General features: G+C 46.8%; 1 protein-coding gene across 1 annotated transcript in view; it reads right to left on the reverse strand.

The window, feature by feature from the left end:
• Positions 1-11622: 11622 nt before the first annotated feature.
• The window catches only part of GCAT (glycine C-acetyltransferase), a 68423-nt gene continuing 63211 nt past the window's right edge, over positions 11623-16834 (reverse strand). The window contains exons 7-9 of the mRNA XM_075320867.1: positions 15086-15257; positions 13492-13613; positions 11623-12084 (exon numbers count right to left, since the gene is read on the reverse strand). Coding sequence (XP_075176982.1) covers positions 11933-12084; positions 13492-13613; positions 15086-15257 — 446 coding nt within the window. The 3' untranslated portion in view covers positions 11623-11932. The remainder of the gene's footprint in view (positions 12085-13491; positions 13614-15085; positions 15258-16834) is intronic.

Consider the following 16834-nt stretch of genomic DNA (forward strand, 5'->3'; position numbering starts at 1 on the left):
CCGTCACACTAAGCAACATCGCTAGCAACATCGCTGGTAACGAACAACTTTTGTGACGTTGCTAGCGATGTTGCTGTGTGTGACATCCAGCAACAACCTGGCCCCTGCTGTGAGGTCGTTGGTTGTTGCTGAATGTCCTGGGCCATTTTTTAGTTGTTGCTGTCCTGCTGTGAGGCACAGATCGCTGTGTGTGACAGCGAGACAGCAACAACTAAATGTGCAGTGAGCAGGGAGCCGGCTTCTGCTGAGGCTGGTAACCAATGTAAACATCGGGTAACCAAGAAGCCCTGTCCTTGGTTACCCGATATTTACCTTTGATACCAGCCTCCGCCGCTCTCACTGCCAGTGCCGGCTCCTGCTGTGTGCACATTTAGCTGCAGCACACATCAGGTAATTAACCCGATGTGTGCTGTAACTAGGAGAGCAGGGAGCCAGCGCTAAGCATTGTGCGCTGCTCCCTGCTCTGTGCACATTTAGCTGCAGCACACATCGGGTTAATTAACCTGATGTGTGCTGTAACTAGGAGACTGGGGGCTGGTCACTGGTTGCTGGTGAGCTCACCAGCAACTCGTGTAGCCACGCTCCAGCGATCCCTGCCAGGTCAGGTTGCTGGTGGGATCGCTGGAGCGTCGCAGTGTGACAGCTCACCAGCAACCTCCTAGCAACTTACCAGCGATCCCTATCGTTGTTGGGATCGCTGGTAAGTTGCTTAGTGTGACTGGACCTTAAGTCACAAAAGGTCATTGCGAAAGAAGCTGGCTGATCACAGAGTGCTGTATCCAAGCATATTAATGGAAAGTTGAGTCGAAGGAAAAAGTGTAGTAGAAAAAGGTGCACAAGCACCCGGGAAAACTGCAGCTTTGATAAGATTGTTAAGAAAAGGCCATTCAAAAATTTGGGGGAGATTCACAAGGAGTGGACTGCTGCTGGAGTCAGTGCTTCAAGAGCCACCACACACAGACGTATCCAGGACATGGGCTACAACTCATCTGTCGCATTCCTTGTAGACAACGCCAAAAGCATCTTAACTGGGCAAAGGAGAAAAAGCACTGGACTGTTGCGCAGTGGTCTAAGGTGTTGTTTTCCAGATGAAAGTAAATTTTGGATTTCTTTTGGAAATCGTGGTCCCAGAGTCTGGAGGACGCGTGGAGAGGCTACAATCCAAGCTGCCTGAGGTTTAGTGTGAAGTTTCCACAACCAGTGATGGTTTGGGGAGCCATGTCATCTGCTGGTGTTGGTCCACTGTGTTTTATCAAGACCAAAGTCAGCGCAGCCATCTACCAGGAAATGTTAGAGCACTTCATGGTTCCCTCTGCAGACAAGCTTTTTAGAGATGGAAATTTCATTTTCCAGCAGGACTTGGCACCTTTCCACACTGCCAAAAGTACCAATACCTGGTTTAAGAACCACAGTATCACTGTGCTTGATTGGCCAGCAAACTCATCTGACCTAAACCCCATAAAGAATCTATTTGGTATTGTCAAGAGGAAGATGAGAGACACCAGACCCAACAATGCAGACGAGCTGAAGGCGGCCATCAAAGCAACCTGGGCTTTCATAACACCTCAGCAGTGCCACAGGCTGATCACCTCCATGCCACGCCGCATTGCTGCAGTAATTCTTGCAAAAGGAGCCCCGACCAAGTATTGAGGCTGTTACTGTACAGACTTTTCAGTAGGCGCCAACATTTCTGAGTTTAAAATCATTTTTTCAGTTGGTCTTATATAATATTCTAATTTTCTGAGATAATGACTTTTGGGTTTTCATTGGCTGCAAGTTATAATCATCAACATTACCAGAAATAAACACTTGAAATAGATCCCTCTGTGTGTAATGACTCTATATAATATATAGGAATAGATCCCTCTGTGTGTAATGACTCTATATAATATATAGGAATAGATCCCTCTGTGTGTAATGACTCTATATAATATATAGGAATAGATCCCTCTGTGTGTAATGACTATATAATATATGTGTTTCTTTTTTTGTATTGAATTACTGAAATAAATTCACTTTCTGAGGGTATTCTAATTTATTGGGATGCACCTGTAAGTGATCTGGGAGACCCCCATAACAGCTCTAATAACTTTAAGCACTTTTCATGTGTCTTCTACTGCTGCCCATATTCACTATCAGGAGGAGAATTATGAAAAATCACTGCCAATTAATTCACCAGTTCCTTTATTTCTTCCTTAGAATTAAAATCAAAAGGAATATAACGTCTACTTGAGGAGCAAGGACTCTGGTCTGACAATTCCCTTTTGACCATATTTTTTACTAAATTTTTAATTAATGATTTAATGTCCTGAAACAGGAGAGAGATTCTTCAACCATCGTTTTCTCAAAGCAGTTTGTTATATGCTTTGCGTAACTTTTCTCTACCTAGGGTAAATTCTTTGCTCTTGGTCTTAGTTACCGCCTTTCTAGGCCTACCCTACAGAACACCAATAATAACCAGTCAGCATGATGCTCTACATCAACAAAGAGTACTCACCCCATCTCATGCATTGGAAACTACTGTGCTAGGAGGTGGTTTTAGGTCATTTGCACCACCTTTGGCATTATAGGATTGTCAATGCTGTTGTGTGTGTTGCTGCATTAACACTGGTAAGGAGTGTCTACAGCTTTTTTATAAACCTTAATAGGTTGAGGGAAGAGGGAAAAGGCTACCCTCACTAGCTCCAGGTTTGCTAAATCACCGATCTTTAAACACCCTTTCTGAAACCGGAAACAGCTGATGTCCTTAAGCCCCAACCTTGAACGTGGAAGTGGATGGTTACTATGCCTCGTGCATGCGTGCTCAAGTGTGTGTCATGTCATATACATCTTTGCCTCTGAATGGCCAACGCTATTACTCATGCGTTTCTGTAGAGTGTGCCAACATCAGCATGCTGTTATCTCCAGACTCAAACTGAGAACTATAATGCTCATGGCCGGTGTAGAGGCAGTGAGTGGGATTAGTAAACACACTGCTCCACAGGGGGACCCCGGGCTTACTCATTAGTGGGAAGTGGCTTGACTAAGCACCAACCACAAGGTGGACTCCAGGTACCACTCCCAGGGAAGTGACCGGGACGGTGGCAGCTGACCCCCAGGACAGGTAACGGACTCGGGAATAGACTAGTACAGGTGGGGTGACTGAAGCAACTGGACAGGCAGGTATGGGCAGGAATGGTGGGCACGGCGAGGGCTCACAGGTATGGGAAGGCAGGTACTGAAGGAGCTCATGACCTGACAACTAGCTAGGTAGACTGGAGACTGACTAACTAGAGGCATTGTGCAGGCACATCCCCAAATGGGAGGCAGCCTTGAATACACAGTGCTGCCTCTCAGCTTGGCAAGACCCTTCCCGGAGGGATATCTGGCTAGTTTCTGTGTCGAGACTCCTAACCAGGGCCGCCATCAGGGCATTACTACTGTGCCTGGTGTAGGGGGCCCGGTGAATAGAGGGGGCCCGGCCAGGCCCAGGGTAAATACTTATCTTTAGCCTCAGGCAGGATGGGCCCCTTCTCTTTACCAGGCCCCAGTCACAGGAGCAGCAGAGGGGCCCCGCAGTGTCGCTTCATTACCAGACATGTCTAATTTGCATGCGAAGGGGTGGAGCATGCAAATTAGCCATGTGCTGTAGTGGAGGCAGGGTCATTGGAGCAGAGCAGGGCACTGGCCCGTCATCACTGAGCCATCCAGCAGGTGGTGAGGTCATCACTCTGAGACCTTATTACACTCCTGCAACAGCAGCTGAGGTGGTGAGGACGTGGCAGCCTGTGGGACAGGTAAGCATTGTGAGCCGAAGATTTGATGATCTCTGCCCGGGCCCGAGCTGATCTCTGTCCAGGGGAAGGGAGGGCGCTGATCTCTGCCCGGGGCCCACGCTGATCTCTACCCGGGGCCCACTGATCTCTGCCCGGGGGGGTAGGCACTGATCTCTGCCTGGGGCCCGCGCTGATCTCTGCCCGGGGGAATGCGGGGGCGCTGATCTCTGCCTGAGATGGGGGGGGCGGCACTGATCTTTGCCCGGGGCCCACTGATCTCTGCTAAAGGCAGGGGGGAGCGCTGATCTCTGCCTATGGTTGCCCGCCGACCCCAGCCCCTGTCTTGCTTCAGCTAGATCAGGGGTGGGGAACCTCTGGCCTGTGGTCTCCTGGCCTCTCTGCTGTGAGCCTCCTGGCCTCTGCTGTGAGCCTCCTGGCCTCTCTGCTGTGAGCCTTCCTCTGCTGTGAGCCTCCTGGGTCTCTGCTTTTGAGCCTCCCTCGCCTGTGGCCTCCTGGCCTTCTGCTGTGAGCCTCCTGGCCTCTCTGCTGTGAGCCTCCCTCGGCTGTGAGCCTCCCTCGGCTGTGAGCCTCCTGGCCTCTTCTTTGAGCCTCCCTCTGCTGTGAGCCTCCTGGCCTCTCTGCTGTGAGCCTCCCTCTGCTGTGAGCCTCCTGGCCTCTCTGCTGTGAGCCTCCCTCTGCTGTGAGCCTCCTGCCTCCCACTGCTGTGTGCCACCCTCTCTCCAGTGCTGTCTGTGCTCCCTCAGTCCTGTTCCCTCTAGTGTTGTCCGTGCCACCGCCAGTACTGTTCGAGCCCCAGCCCCTCCTGTGATGTGTATATGCCCAAGTCCCTCCTGTGATGTATATACAGTACCTTGCGAAAGTATTCGGCCCCCTTGAATTTTTCAACCTTTTTCCACATTTCAGGCTTCAAACATAAAGATAAAAAAATTACATTTTATGGTGAAGAATCAACAAGTGGGACACAATTGTGAAGTTGACTGATATTTATTGCTTATTTTAATTTTTTGTAAAAAATAAATAACTGAAAATTGGGGCGTGCAATATTATTCATCCCCTTTACTTCAGTGCAGCAAACTCACTCCAGAAGTTCACTGAGGATCTCTGAATGATCCAATGTTGTCCTAAATGACTGATGATGATAAATATAATCCACCTGTGTGTAATCAAGTCTCCTTATAAATGCACCTGCTCTGTGATAGTCTCCGTGTTCTGTATAAAGTGCAGAGAGCATCATGAAGACCAAGGAACACAACAGGCAGGTCCGTGATACTGTTTTGGAGAAGTTTAAAGTCGGATTTGGTTACAAAAAGATTTCCACAACTTTAAACATCCCAAGAAGCACTGTGCAAGCGATCCTATTGAAATGGAAGGAATATCATACCTCTGCAAATTACCAAGACCCGGCCGTCCATCCAAACTTTCATCTCAAACAAGGAGAAGACTGATCAGAGATGCAGCCAAGAGGCCCATGATCACTGTGGATGAACTGCAGAGATCTACAGCTGAGGTGGGAGAGTCTGTCCATAGGACAACAATCAGTCGTACACTGCACAAATCTGGCCTTTATGGAAGAGTGGCAAGAAGAAAGCCATTTCTCCAAGATATCCACAAAAAGTGTCGTTTAAAGTTTGCCACAAGCCAGCTGGGAGAAAAACATGTGGAAGAAGGTGCTCTGGTCAGATGAAACTAAAATCGAACTATATGGGCACAATGCCAAACGATATGTAACAGCAACACAGCTCATCACCCTGAACACACAATCCCTACTGTCAAACATGGTGGTGTTAGCATCATGGTTTGGGCCTGCTTTTCTTCAGCAGGGACAGGGAAGATGGTTAAAAATGATGGTTAGATGGATGGAGCCAAATACAGGACCATTCTTGAAGAAAACCTGTTGGAGTCTGCAAAAGACCTGAGACTGGGACGGAGATTTGTCTTCCAACAAGACAATGATCCCAAACATAAAGCAAAATCTACAATGGAATGGTTCACAAATAAACGTATCCAGGTGTTAGAATGGCCAAGTCAAAGTCCAGACCTGAATCCAATCGAGAATCTGTGGAAAGAGCTGAAAACTGCTGTTCACAAACGCCTCCATCCAACCTCACTCAGCTCCAGCTGTTTACAAAGGAAGAATGGGCAAGAATTTCAGTCTCTCGATGTGCAAAACTGATAAAGACATACCCCAAGCGACTGCAGCTGTAATCGCAGCAAAAGGTGGCACTACAGAGTATTAATTTACAGGGGATGAATAATATTGCACGCCCCAATTTTCAGTTATTTTATAAAAAGTTTAAAATAAGCAATAAATTTCATTCAACCTCACAATTGTGTCCCACTTGTTGTTGATTCTTCACCAGAACATTAACATTTTTATCTTTATGTTTGAAGCCTCAAATGTGGGAAAAGATTGAATAATTCAAAAGGGGGCCGAATACTTTTGCAAGGCACTGTATATACCAGAATGTGCCCTGGAGGGGAATGTATAAAGCAAGAGGGGCCCAGGATGGGACATATATACCTAAACGGGGACATATATACAAAGAAAGGGACATTAAAAATAATTATATATATATATACATACTAGAAGGTGGCCCGATTCTACGCATCGGGTATTCTAGAACTTACGTATTGTGTAGTTCATGTATGATTTTTGTTATATATATATATATATATATATATATATATATATATATATATATATATATATATATATATATATATATATATATATATAAGCAAGAAGGCCTGCGGAGACACCATCACATGTTTCTCAACGATGGCAGGAAACTAGCCAGGTCTTTCACCGGGAAGGAACAACCACGAGAAGGGCAGTCTCAAGTCAAGGAGACCACCTATGCCAAACATGGTATCCATCCACAGACAGCCGTTTCGGGGTATTTGCCCCTCATCAGTGTGGAGTAGGAATCCTACTCCACACTGATGAGGGGCAAATACCCCGAAACGGCTGTCTGTGGATGGATACCATGTTTGGCATAGGTGGTCTCCTTGACTGGAGACTGCCCTTCCCGTGGTTGTTCCTTCCCGGTGAAAGACCTGGCTAGTTTCCTGCCAGCGTTGAGAAACATGTGATGGTGTCTCCGCAGGCCTTCTTGCTTTGAATATTTCCCAGAGGGCATTGCTCTAGAATCACTGCGTTGAGAAACACGTGATGGTGTCTCCGCAGTGGTGGATGTTGATCTCCCTAAGGTCAACCATCCTTGCTCATATATATATATACACATACATCATATACATACATATATATACATACAGTTAGGTCCAGAAATATTTGGACAGTGACACAATTTTCGCGAGTTGGGCTCTGCATGCCACCACATTGGATTTGAAATGAAACCTCTACAACAGAATCCAAGTGCAGATTGTAACGTTTAATTTGAAGGTTTGAACAAAAATATCTGATAGAAATTGTAGGAATTGTACACATTTCTTTACAAACACTCCACATTTTAGGAGGTCAAAAGTAATTGGACAAATAAACCAAACCCAAACAAAATATTTTTATTTTCAATATTTTGTTGCGGATCCTTTGGAGGCAATCACTGCCTTAAGTCTGGAACCCATGGACATCACCAAACGCTGGGTTTCCTCCTTCTTAATGCTTTGCCAGGCCTTTACAGCCGCAGCCTTCAGGTCTTGCTTGTTTGTGGGTCTTTCCGTCTGAAGTCTGGATTTGAGCAAGTGAAATGCATGCTCAATTGGGTTAAGATCTGGTGATTGACTTGGCTATTGCAGAATGTTCCACTTTTTAGCACTCATGAACTCCTGGGTAGCTTTGGCTGTATGCTTGGGGTCATTGTTCATCTGTACTATGAAGCGCCGTCCGATCAACTTTGCGGCATTTGGCTGAATCTGGGCTGAAAGTATATCCCGGTACACTTCAGAATTCATCCGGCTACTCTTGTCTGCTGTTATGTCATCAATAAACACAAGTGACCCAGTGCCATTGAAAGCCATGCATGCCCATGACATCACGTTGCCTCCACCATGTTTTACAGAGGATGTGGTGTGCCTTGGATCATGTGCAGTTCCCTTTCTTCTCCAAACTTTTTTCTTCCCATCATTCTGGTACAGGTGGATCTTGGTCTCATCTGTCCATAGAATACTTTTCCAGAACTGAGCTGGCTTCATGAGGTGTTTTTCAGCAAATTTAACTCTGGCCTGTCTATTTTTGGAATTGATGAATGATTTGCATCTAGATGTGAACCCTTTGTATTTACTTTCATGGAGTCTTCTCTTTACTGTTGACTTAGAGACAGATACACCTACTTCACTGAGAGTGTTCTGGACTTCAGTTGATGTTGTGAACGGGTTCTTCTTCACCAAAGAAAGTATGCGGCGTTCATCCACCACTGTTGGCATCCGTGGACGCCCAGGCCTTTTTGAGTTCCCAAGCTCACCAGTCAATTCCTTTTTTCTCAGAATGTACCCGACTGTTGATTTTGCTACTCCAAGCATGTCTGCTATCTCTCTGATGGATTTTTTCTTTTTTTCAGCCTCAGGATGTTCTGCTTCACCTCAATTGAGAGTTCCTTAGACCGCATGTTGTCTGGTCACAGCAACAGCTTCCAAATGCAAAACCACACACCTGTAATCAACCCCAAACCTTTTAACTACTTCATTGATTACAGGTTAACGAGGGAGACGCCTTCAGAGTTAATTGCAGCCCTTAGTGTCCCTTGTCCAATTACTTTTGGTCCCTTGAAAAAGAGGAGGCTATACATTACAGAGCCATGATTCCTAAACCCTTTCTCCGATTTGGATGTGAAAACTCTCATATTGCAGCTGGGAGTGTGCACTTTCAGCCCATATTATATATATAATTGTATTTCTGAACATGTTTTTGTAAACAGCTAAAATAACAAAACTTGTGTCACTGTCCAAATATTTCTGGACCTAACTGTATATTGTTGTGTGTAGTTGCCAGTGTTTGTGTAGGGCGCTGTACATGTTCTGGGTGTTGTCTGGGTGTGACGGGGGGTGAGAGCGGTGCTGTATGTGTGTTGCGTGTGTTGCGTTATTTGTGGAGCGCTGTGTGTCTGTAGCGTTGTGTGTGTGTGTGTTGCGCGGTTTGTGTGTGTGTGTGTGTGGTGTGTTTGGGGGGGAGGTATGTTTTGTGCAGTGTGTGTGTTGTGCGGTATGTACGTATATTTATGTATGCCGCGGTGTTTGTGTGTTCGGTGTTGTGTGTGTGCAGCGTTGTCTGTGTGTGTGGGTGTCTGTGTAGGGCGGTGTTTGTGGTTCCCAGTGTGTGTGTCGTGTGTTGTGCAGTGCACGTGTGTGTGTGTGTGGGTGTGTTGCGCGGTTTGTGTGTGTGTGTGTGTGTGTTGGGGGGAGGTGTGCACTTCCCATCGTGCTCCATCCCCCATGCTGCGCACCCCCCATCGTGCTCCATCCGCCATGCTGCGCATTCCCAAACGTGCTCCATCCGCCATGCTGCGCACTACCAAACGTGGTCCATCCGCCATGCTGCGCACTCCCAAACGTGCTCCATCCGCCATGCTGCGCATTCCCAAACGTGCTCAATCCGCCATGCTGCGCACTCCCAAACGTGCTCCATCAGCCATACTGCGCACTCCCAAACGTGCTCCATCCGCCATACTGCGCACTCCCCATCGTGCTCCATCCCCCATGCTGCGCACTCCCAAACGTGCTCCATCCGCCATGCTGCGCATTCCCAAACGTGCTCCATCCACCATGCTGCGCACTCCCAAACGTGCTCCATCCGCCATGCTGCGCACTCCCAAACGTGCTCCATCCGCCATGCTGCGCACTTCCAAACGTGCTCCATCCGCCATGCTGCGCACTCCCAAACATGCTCCATCCGCCATACTGCGCACTCCCCATCGTGCTCCATCTCCCATGCTGCACCAGCATCAGCTTCTCTACCCGCATCAGCCTCTCTCCTCCCAGCATCAGCCTCTCTCCTCCCAGCATCAGCCTCTCTCCTCCCAGCATCAGCCTCTCTCCTCCCAGCATCAGCCTCTCTCATCCCAGCCTACCCCAGCCTCAGCCTCCCCCAGCATCAGCCTCTCTTCTCTCAGCCTCCCCCCTCCCAGCCTTCCCCAGGATCAGCCTCTCTCCTCCCAGCCTCCTCCAGCACGCCGTGCTCCTCTGCCGACACTCACAGATCCAATCGCATACACTCACACACACACACACACACACACACACACACACACCCCCGATCGCATACACTCACGCACACACACATTGACGATATTACACATACGTGCTCACACTCACAACATCCGGAGATACCACATGCTTCTGGCCATGTGATCCTCCGGCAGGTCCTGGAAGCTCACTGCACAGTATCGCCGCCGAGAAGCAAGCGATATCCCAGGATGTTGTGAGTGTGTGGATGCGATGTGAGGTGTGTGTGAGAGTGTGATCTGATGTGTGTGTGTGCGTGCGTGTGCATGTTCCGCCGCTGCAGGACCTTGATGCGCTGGTAACTATGCTACCATGGTTACCAGCGTATCTCGTCGAGCCCACACCAGCATACGGCGAAAAGCCCAGCAATGCGAGGGTATGTGTCGGCTGGGTTGGCGGCGTACGCTGATGTGGGCTCCCGAGGGTACAGTACTCACCTGGGAGTCGTGGCTCCGTGACAGTGTCGGTTCGGGGAATGCGTGGGGGGCGGGGCCAGAGCTAGTATGCATTGCGTGAGGGGGCGGGGCGTGGCCGAGAGGCCAATCTGTGGGGGGACGGAGCCTAGGCGAGCGGCCGGCCAATCCGTGTGGGGGCGCAGCCTGGGCGAGCAGCCAATCCGTGCGGGGGGCGGGGCCATGGCGAGCCCAGCGGCCAATCAGCTTTGTGTCACCGTAAGGACACAATTTTGGAGCAAGACAGACGGAGACAGAGGCAAATATATATATATTATATATTTATATTACACATGTTTTTCCAAGAGGGGCAGTGAGACTGGAGGAGGTTTGACGGGTGGGGCCGAGCTGGGGTGGAGCCTGGGCGGAGTCCCAAGGGGGCCCGAAAATGTTGCTAGTATGCGGCCCTGCTCCTAACAGAGGCTCCATGGAATTTTTTGATTTGCATATTTCCCAGGGGGAAATGCACCTAGGATTTCACTGTGTTGAGCGCCCTCATTGGCAGTGTTTTCTCTGGCTGGTCTCCCCGAGATCAGTGATTGTTTTTTCTTGTAGGCTGAGAGACCGTTCCTGGAAGTAGCACACCGGCCCCTTTAAGAGGAGGGCCGGTGTGCACGCACAAGTCTTAAGCGCACTCCCAGGAACCCGGTGTGGCATGTACAGGGCCGGGAAGGGAAGGAGGCAGCAGAGAACGTGGATGGCTGTACGGCAGCAGGGAAGGACGCGACCTGGCATCAATGCAGAGATGCCGGCGCTACATGTACTCAGATATGGCCAGTCAGGGTGCGTGCTCCTCACATGTTGTGTCATATCTGGCCCCAACTTCCGAAGCCAGAAGCGACCCACTGAAAACAGGATGGTGTCTTCGGTTACCTCCGGCTCCAGACTCTCCTTCCCTAAACCAAGGTAAGGGTAGCAGCCAAGATTCACCGTCCCCGGGATCCATGCCTGCAATACGGGATAACGTCTCCCTCCTCCCGTTCCTGGAGAAATCTCCCTAGGTACATTACTTTTCACATCGCAGAGCAGTAGGTCTACTCTTCCTGTTCTTAAGTGGAGAACCCCTCAAAGTTCCCCAAGCTAATACTTGCTGTGAGTCAGTTGGTATACGATGAGTAAGAGGACACACCCTGAATTATTCTTTAACTACTCAGACGGGTTTAGAGCGATTAAATGCAACATGAAAAGATCGCAATATAGATTCAACAACATTAGAATACAGGTCATAGAACAGATCTGCTTTTATTGAGGTCACTATGATAGGCGTCATGGGACAAGTCATCACTAATGCAAACTGCTAGAAATACATTGTGGAAATTTACATCCATATGTGCAGCATCGTCTGCAGTTGAAAAATACTAATGTACACAATGTTGTATAGAGATTTAGCTGTTGGTGCAATGTTTGCTTTGGCACATCGTCTCCAAATGGCACTTTTTCCATTGAATCTTATTCTTTGGTGTTATAGCAACTGGTTTCTAGATAAAGAGGTGCCAATTTGCAGTGGTCAGGGATGTTCTTTGGTCCTTAAGGCACGACACCAAGTTTGCGGCCCACCTCTGTAAATGCCTGCACACAGTGGTCAATGTCCTCATCACTGTGAGCTGCAGAAATCTGGACACGGATGCGAGCTTTCCCTTTAGGGACCACGGGGAAGCTAAATCCGATGACATAGATACCTGAGGGACAGGGGGACAAAAAAAAAACCAAAAACAACAAAAGTATAGTTAATATACATTAGGTTACAGTACATAGATGACATTGTAGCAGGTCACTTGACTATACTGTGTCGTGAGCATCATGGATGAAACCTAGGTGCTGATGGCTGGATCACTGATACCAGGTCCTCATCTAAGAGAAGAGGACTCCGGACATAGGGGATATTTATACCCAAACAGTACTAAACGTCTAGTTATGGATCTTTTCCAGATTGAAAGCATAGCCATTTACTAGCACAACTAGGTGGCTGGTCATGGCCACTTTATTTTTACTTTGGATGTTGCTGCATCGTTGAACAAATCCTTGGATTCACACTGTATGTGGGCATTACGTTCGGCACATGCACCGGAAGATGCTAAAAACTATTATTGCCCAAATTTGTACTTTTTATACATAGATCGTCAATATATCTGTGCACAAAAACATTTTTTTCCCTTCTTTTTCGTCAATGGGAGTCAGTGACTAAAACACAATGTGAACCTATCCTTACGGGGTGCATAGAGCAGGTTCTACAGTTTCACCTGTAAAGCCTGGTTACTTTGACACATATTAGGGTTACGTTTCCACAATAAGTACTTAATGTTGTAGATTATCTGCACCTATTAGCTAAATCAGGTTACATGCATTTTTTTTTTTCATTGTGTTTTTAACTTGTTTTTTTAAGCCTTTTATCTACGGATTTTCTGCATCCTATGCAAGTCTATGGGGAAGATCCGCATATAAAACTGCATATGTTGGCAAGACATATTGACATGTTGCGGATTTAAAATCAGTGCAATTTATTTAAATGCTATCCACCTTACTGGATCTGTAAGATACAGAGAAAATACGCAGCATCAAACTCATCGTGGAAACGTATCCTAAATAGTATGGATCGTCTCCACATATCAGCAGAAAAATAAAAGCTACAATTTCTAAAATGAGAATTAAAAAAAAACAAAAAAAAACAAAAACAAAACCGGAGTCTATACAAGGTGTGTTCACATTTACAAATCACACACAAGTGCGTACAAATTTTCCTTTATACCCATATATTTTTTTTTTTTTTTTTTTTTTTTTACTGCACTATTCTAAGTCCTGTTGTGTATAAATACGTGACTCTTCAGATTTTGTGTTATACCATGCCTGATGAAGAGACCTGAGTAGTCTCGAAAGCTTGCAATTATTACCATCTTTTCAGTTAGCCATTAAAAGGTATCAACCACTGAGGACTCTCTGTTCTTTTAAACAATTTTTTTACCTTTATACCCATCAATTTTTTTAAATCTACTGATAGCAAAACAAAAAGAAAATTAAAAACTGCCCGGTGAACCAGACATGTCACCTTGCCCACTCTGTTTATTGCCACCAAAGTCATTAATACACACCTCTTTCTAACATCTCATCCGCCATAGATGAAGCCAGTCTGGCATCGCCAAGCATTACTGGACAGATTGGATGATCCTTCCCGGCAATGGTGAAGCCTGCAGTCGTCATCTTGTTACGGAACCTAAAAAGCAGAATTAAGTGTGGACAGATACATATTGTAATAAAGTACAGAGTATAAATGGTAGAAGTAAGTCAAAGCCTGACTGCACTAAAAGCCTAAATAAAGAAATAAATTCTGGTGACACTTTTCACCTGCATCCAGATATAGCGGAGATAGGCACAATGGAAATTGGAGCTTTAGGCTATGTGCGCACGTTGCGTACTAGCCCTGCAGAAATTTCTGCAGCGATCTGAAGAGCACATGTGCGCTTTAGATCGCTGCAGAAATGTCCGTAGTGAGCGCCGATTCCATGCGCTCTGCCTGCAGCTCCTGCCATAGACAGAGCAGGAGCTGCCGGCAAAGCGCAGGAAAGAAGTGACATGTCACTTCTTTTTGCGCAGCGCTTCGGCAGTAGCCGAAGCGCTGCGCTCTGAGACGCCACGTGCGCATGGCCCCTGCACAATCTCCATAGACTGTGCAGGGGACGCAGGACGCATGCAGTTACGCTGCGCTGCAAAGCGCAGCGTAACTGCATGAATTTACGCAACGTGCGCACATAGCCTTAGCCTCGTATGTATGCATGTATGTATGTATGTGTATATATAGGCTAAAGCTCCAATTTCCATTGTGCTATATCTCTGCTATATCTGGATGCAGGTGAGAAGTGTCACCAGAATTTATTTCTTTATTTAGGCTTTTAGTGCAGTCAGGCTTTGACTTACTTCTACCATTTATACTCTGTATACTTTTTATTTTTTTAGATATTTTGATAGGTCTCTAGATAAACAGAATTCTTGCTTATCTTGCTCTAGCACCTGGTGCCCATTAAAATCATGCATGTTTTGAGAGAGATAGATATCAATATGTCCATGATTTTAGTGGGCACTATGTGCTATAGCAAAACAGGCAAGAATTCTATTGAGCTATAATTGGAAAGAGATGGACAAATACCTGTCCATCTATCTCAAAACACTATGTTCTTTAGCAAGAGAAGCAAGAATTGATCAACCAATGCACAGGACCAGCAGATTGGTATCTAGCTGTCCACACTGGATATAGGAGTACAATGACTAGTTGTCAGCACATTTCTAGTATCAATTTGCCCTTCATGAATGGCAACATGCCAGGGAATGGTTGGGCCTCTATGTCTCCATTCCTAGTTATTTCCATTACATTTAGTAATCTTTGTGCACATCATTGGTGTATATAAAAGAAAAATGAAAGGATAGCAAAAAAAAATTAAAAAAAAAATCCCCCTCCAATTGACCAACTATTACCTTATAAGCAACACTCATTTTCCTGTCCTTGTTTGATAACAGTATCATGGTGTGCAGTGTAATTGGGACTGATCTGCTCATTCCTTATATATTAGTTATCATCCCTAATATAAAGCCCTTTATTTACAGGACTGATAGATGCTCTGTGAGAAGTATATTATTCACTTTGTCCTTTCCTTGTGTTCTGCCTGTAGCCATCTAAAACTCTGTCCTTACCGTGTGGTTTTTGCAGACATAGATTGTGCAATTTCATTGCTTTCCATCAAGAGGTCTAGAGCTTTGGAGGCGCTGCCGACCACAGCGGGAGGAAGAGTATTCGAGAAAAGGTATGGTCGCGAGCGTTGCCGTAGCAGGTCAATTAAAGGCTTTGGTCCTGTTGTATAACCACCTAGAAAGATACATGTATTTAATAGGAGACTGGACAAAAATGATATCAACGGTATGTAAATTACAAATCGAGAACTAACTTTCTGTATATAAAATGGATTGGTATACAACCCAAATGGCCATGGAAAAACATGTCAGACCATGAGCACAATTACTTAAATCGGGCAGAGGGGAAAAAGTTCATCGCTAATAAGTGGATATCAGAAGATCCAGCTGACATTTGCGCGATCACTCAGCTTTAGGGCACGCTGACACAAGAGTAAACATCGGATGAGTGCTATCCGGTGTTTTAGCATTCGCTCCAATGTTAGGCTACGGGCAATTCAGAATGAGAAGGGGAGGGGGAACAAACAAAAACACAGCATGCTGTGATTGGCAGCGTGTATTGGATATTGTGCACCCATTCAGGGCTATGGGTGTGTGTAAAATATCGAAATGCACTTGGATGTCATCCGGAGTGCAGTCAGATTTATGGTGACCGACAATAGAGAAGATGGAGAAATTAAGTTCTTTGTCTTCTGACCCATGATCAGATTCTTGCATTCAAAATAATCAAATTACAGTAAATAACACTTGGCACAAACTCTGATGAGTGTCATTTGCATAATTGGCCCGATTCTCTCACATGAGAGTATATATAGCCTTGTGACTCCTGCCTTTAAAGGAAATCTGTCACCAGATTTGTCCCTTATAAGCGGTCGCCACTACCAGTGATCCCTTATATACAGTATTCAGCCCAGGCCGATCTGTATAACGTAAAAAAGACCTTTATTATACTCATTTAGGGGGAAGTTGGGTCCAATGGGTGTCTCGTCTCGGTCAGGCGCCTCCTTTCTTCCTTCAATCATAGTCTCCTTGCCAGCACCATGTGGATGACGCATCCCACATCATCCACACAGAGGCCTCCATTGCGCTCCTACGCACATACACTTCTCTCTACTCTGCTGAGGGCAGAGCAAAGTACTGTATAGTGCAGGCATGAGGAAAGGTCAAAGAACGCTCACACATTCGCACTACAATACTTTCATCTGCCCTCAGCAGCGCAGATGACGTAGAAAGTGTTATCCACACGGAGTGACATGCCCACGGGGTCTGGGGGGGGTTACTAGTCACAGGGCCGGTGCAGGGAGTGGGATGTCACAGTGGTTCCGTGACCCCGGCGGTGTCAATGGTGGGGATGGTAGTTCTTCGTGATGCCACCTGTGATGTGCGGCTGTGATATGGCAGCCGCCACTGCAAGAGGTTTCCTCTGAGGGCCAATGGTAATACAGCTAGGTTGGTATAGCTCTCCACGGGCAGAGCTCGGGCCCACAGGGAGAATGGGAGTAGTCGTCCACTCTAATGAAGGAGCGCAGGAAGGATTGGACGAAACAGCGATTGCAGTTTAAGTTCTATACTCACTGAGATGTCACCGCCTTTGTACTGCCAGACTCCGATGTGATGGGCCCAAGCCGATCCCGGATAGTTCGGAGGCCAGAACCGGTGTTTCTGTCTGAGTCCTTCCTCCCTGTACTGTGTGGTGTGAGTCCCTGCGGCCTGAAGCCACGCGGGGAACCGGGTCCCTGGATGAACCCAGTT

Source organism: Anomaloglossus baeobatrachus, chromosome 8 (assembly GCF_048569485.1).
Source record: "Anomaloglossus baeobatrachus isolate aAnoBae1 chromosome 8, aAnoBae1.hap1, whole genome shotgun sequence".
Lineage (NCBI taxonomy): Eukaryota > Metazoa > Chordata > Amphibia > Anura > Aromobatidae > Anomaloglossus > Anomaloglossus baeobatrachus.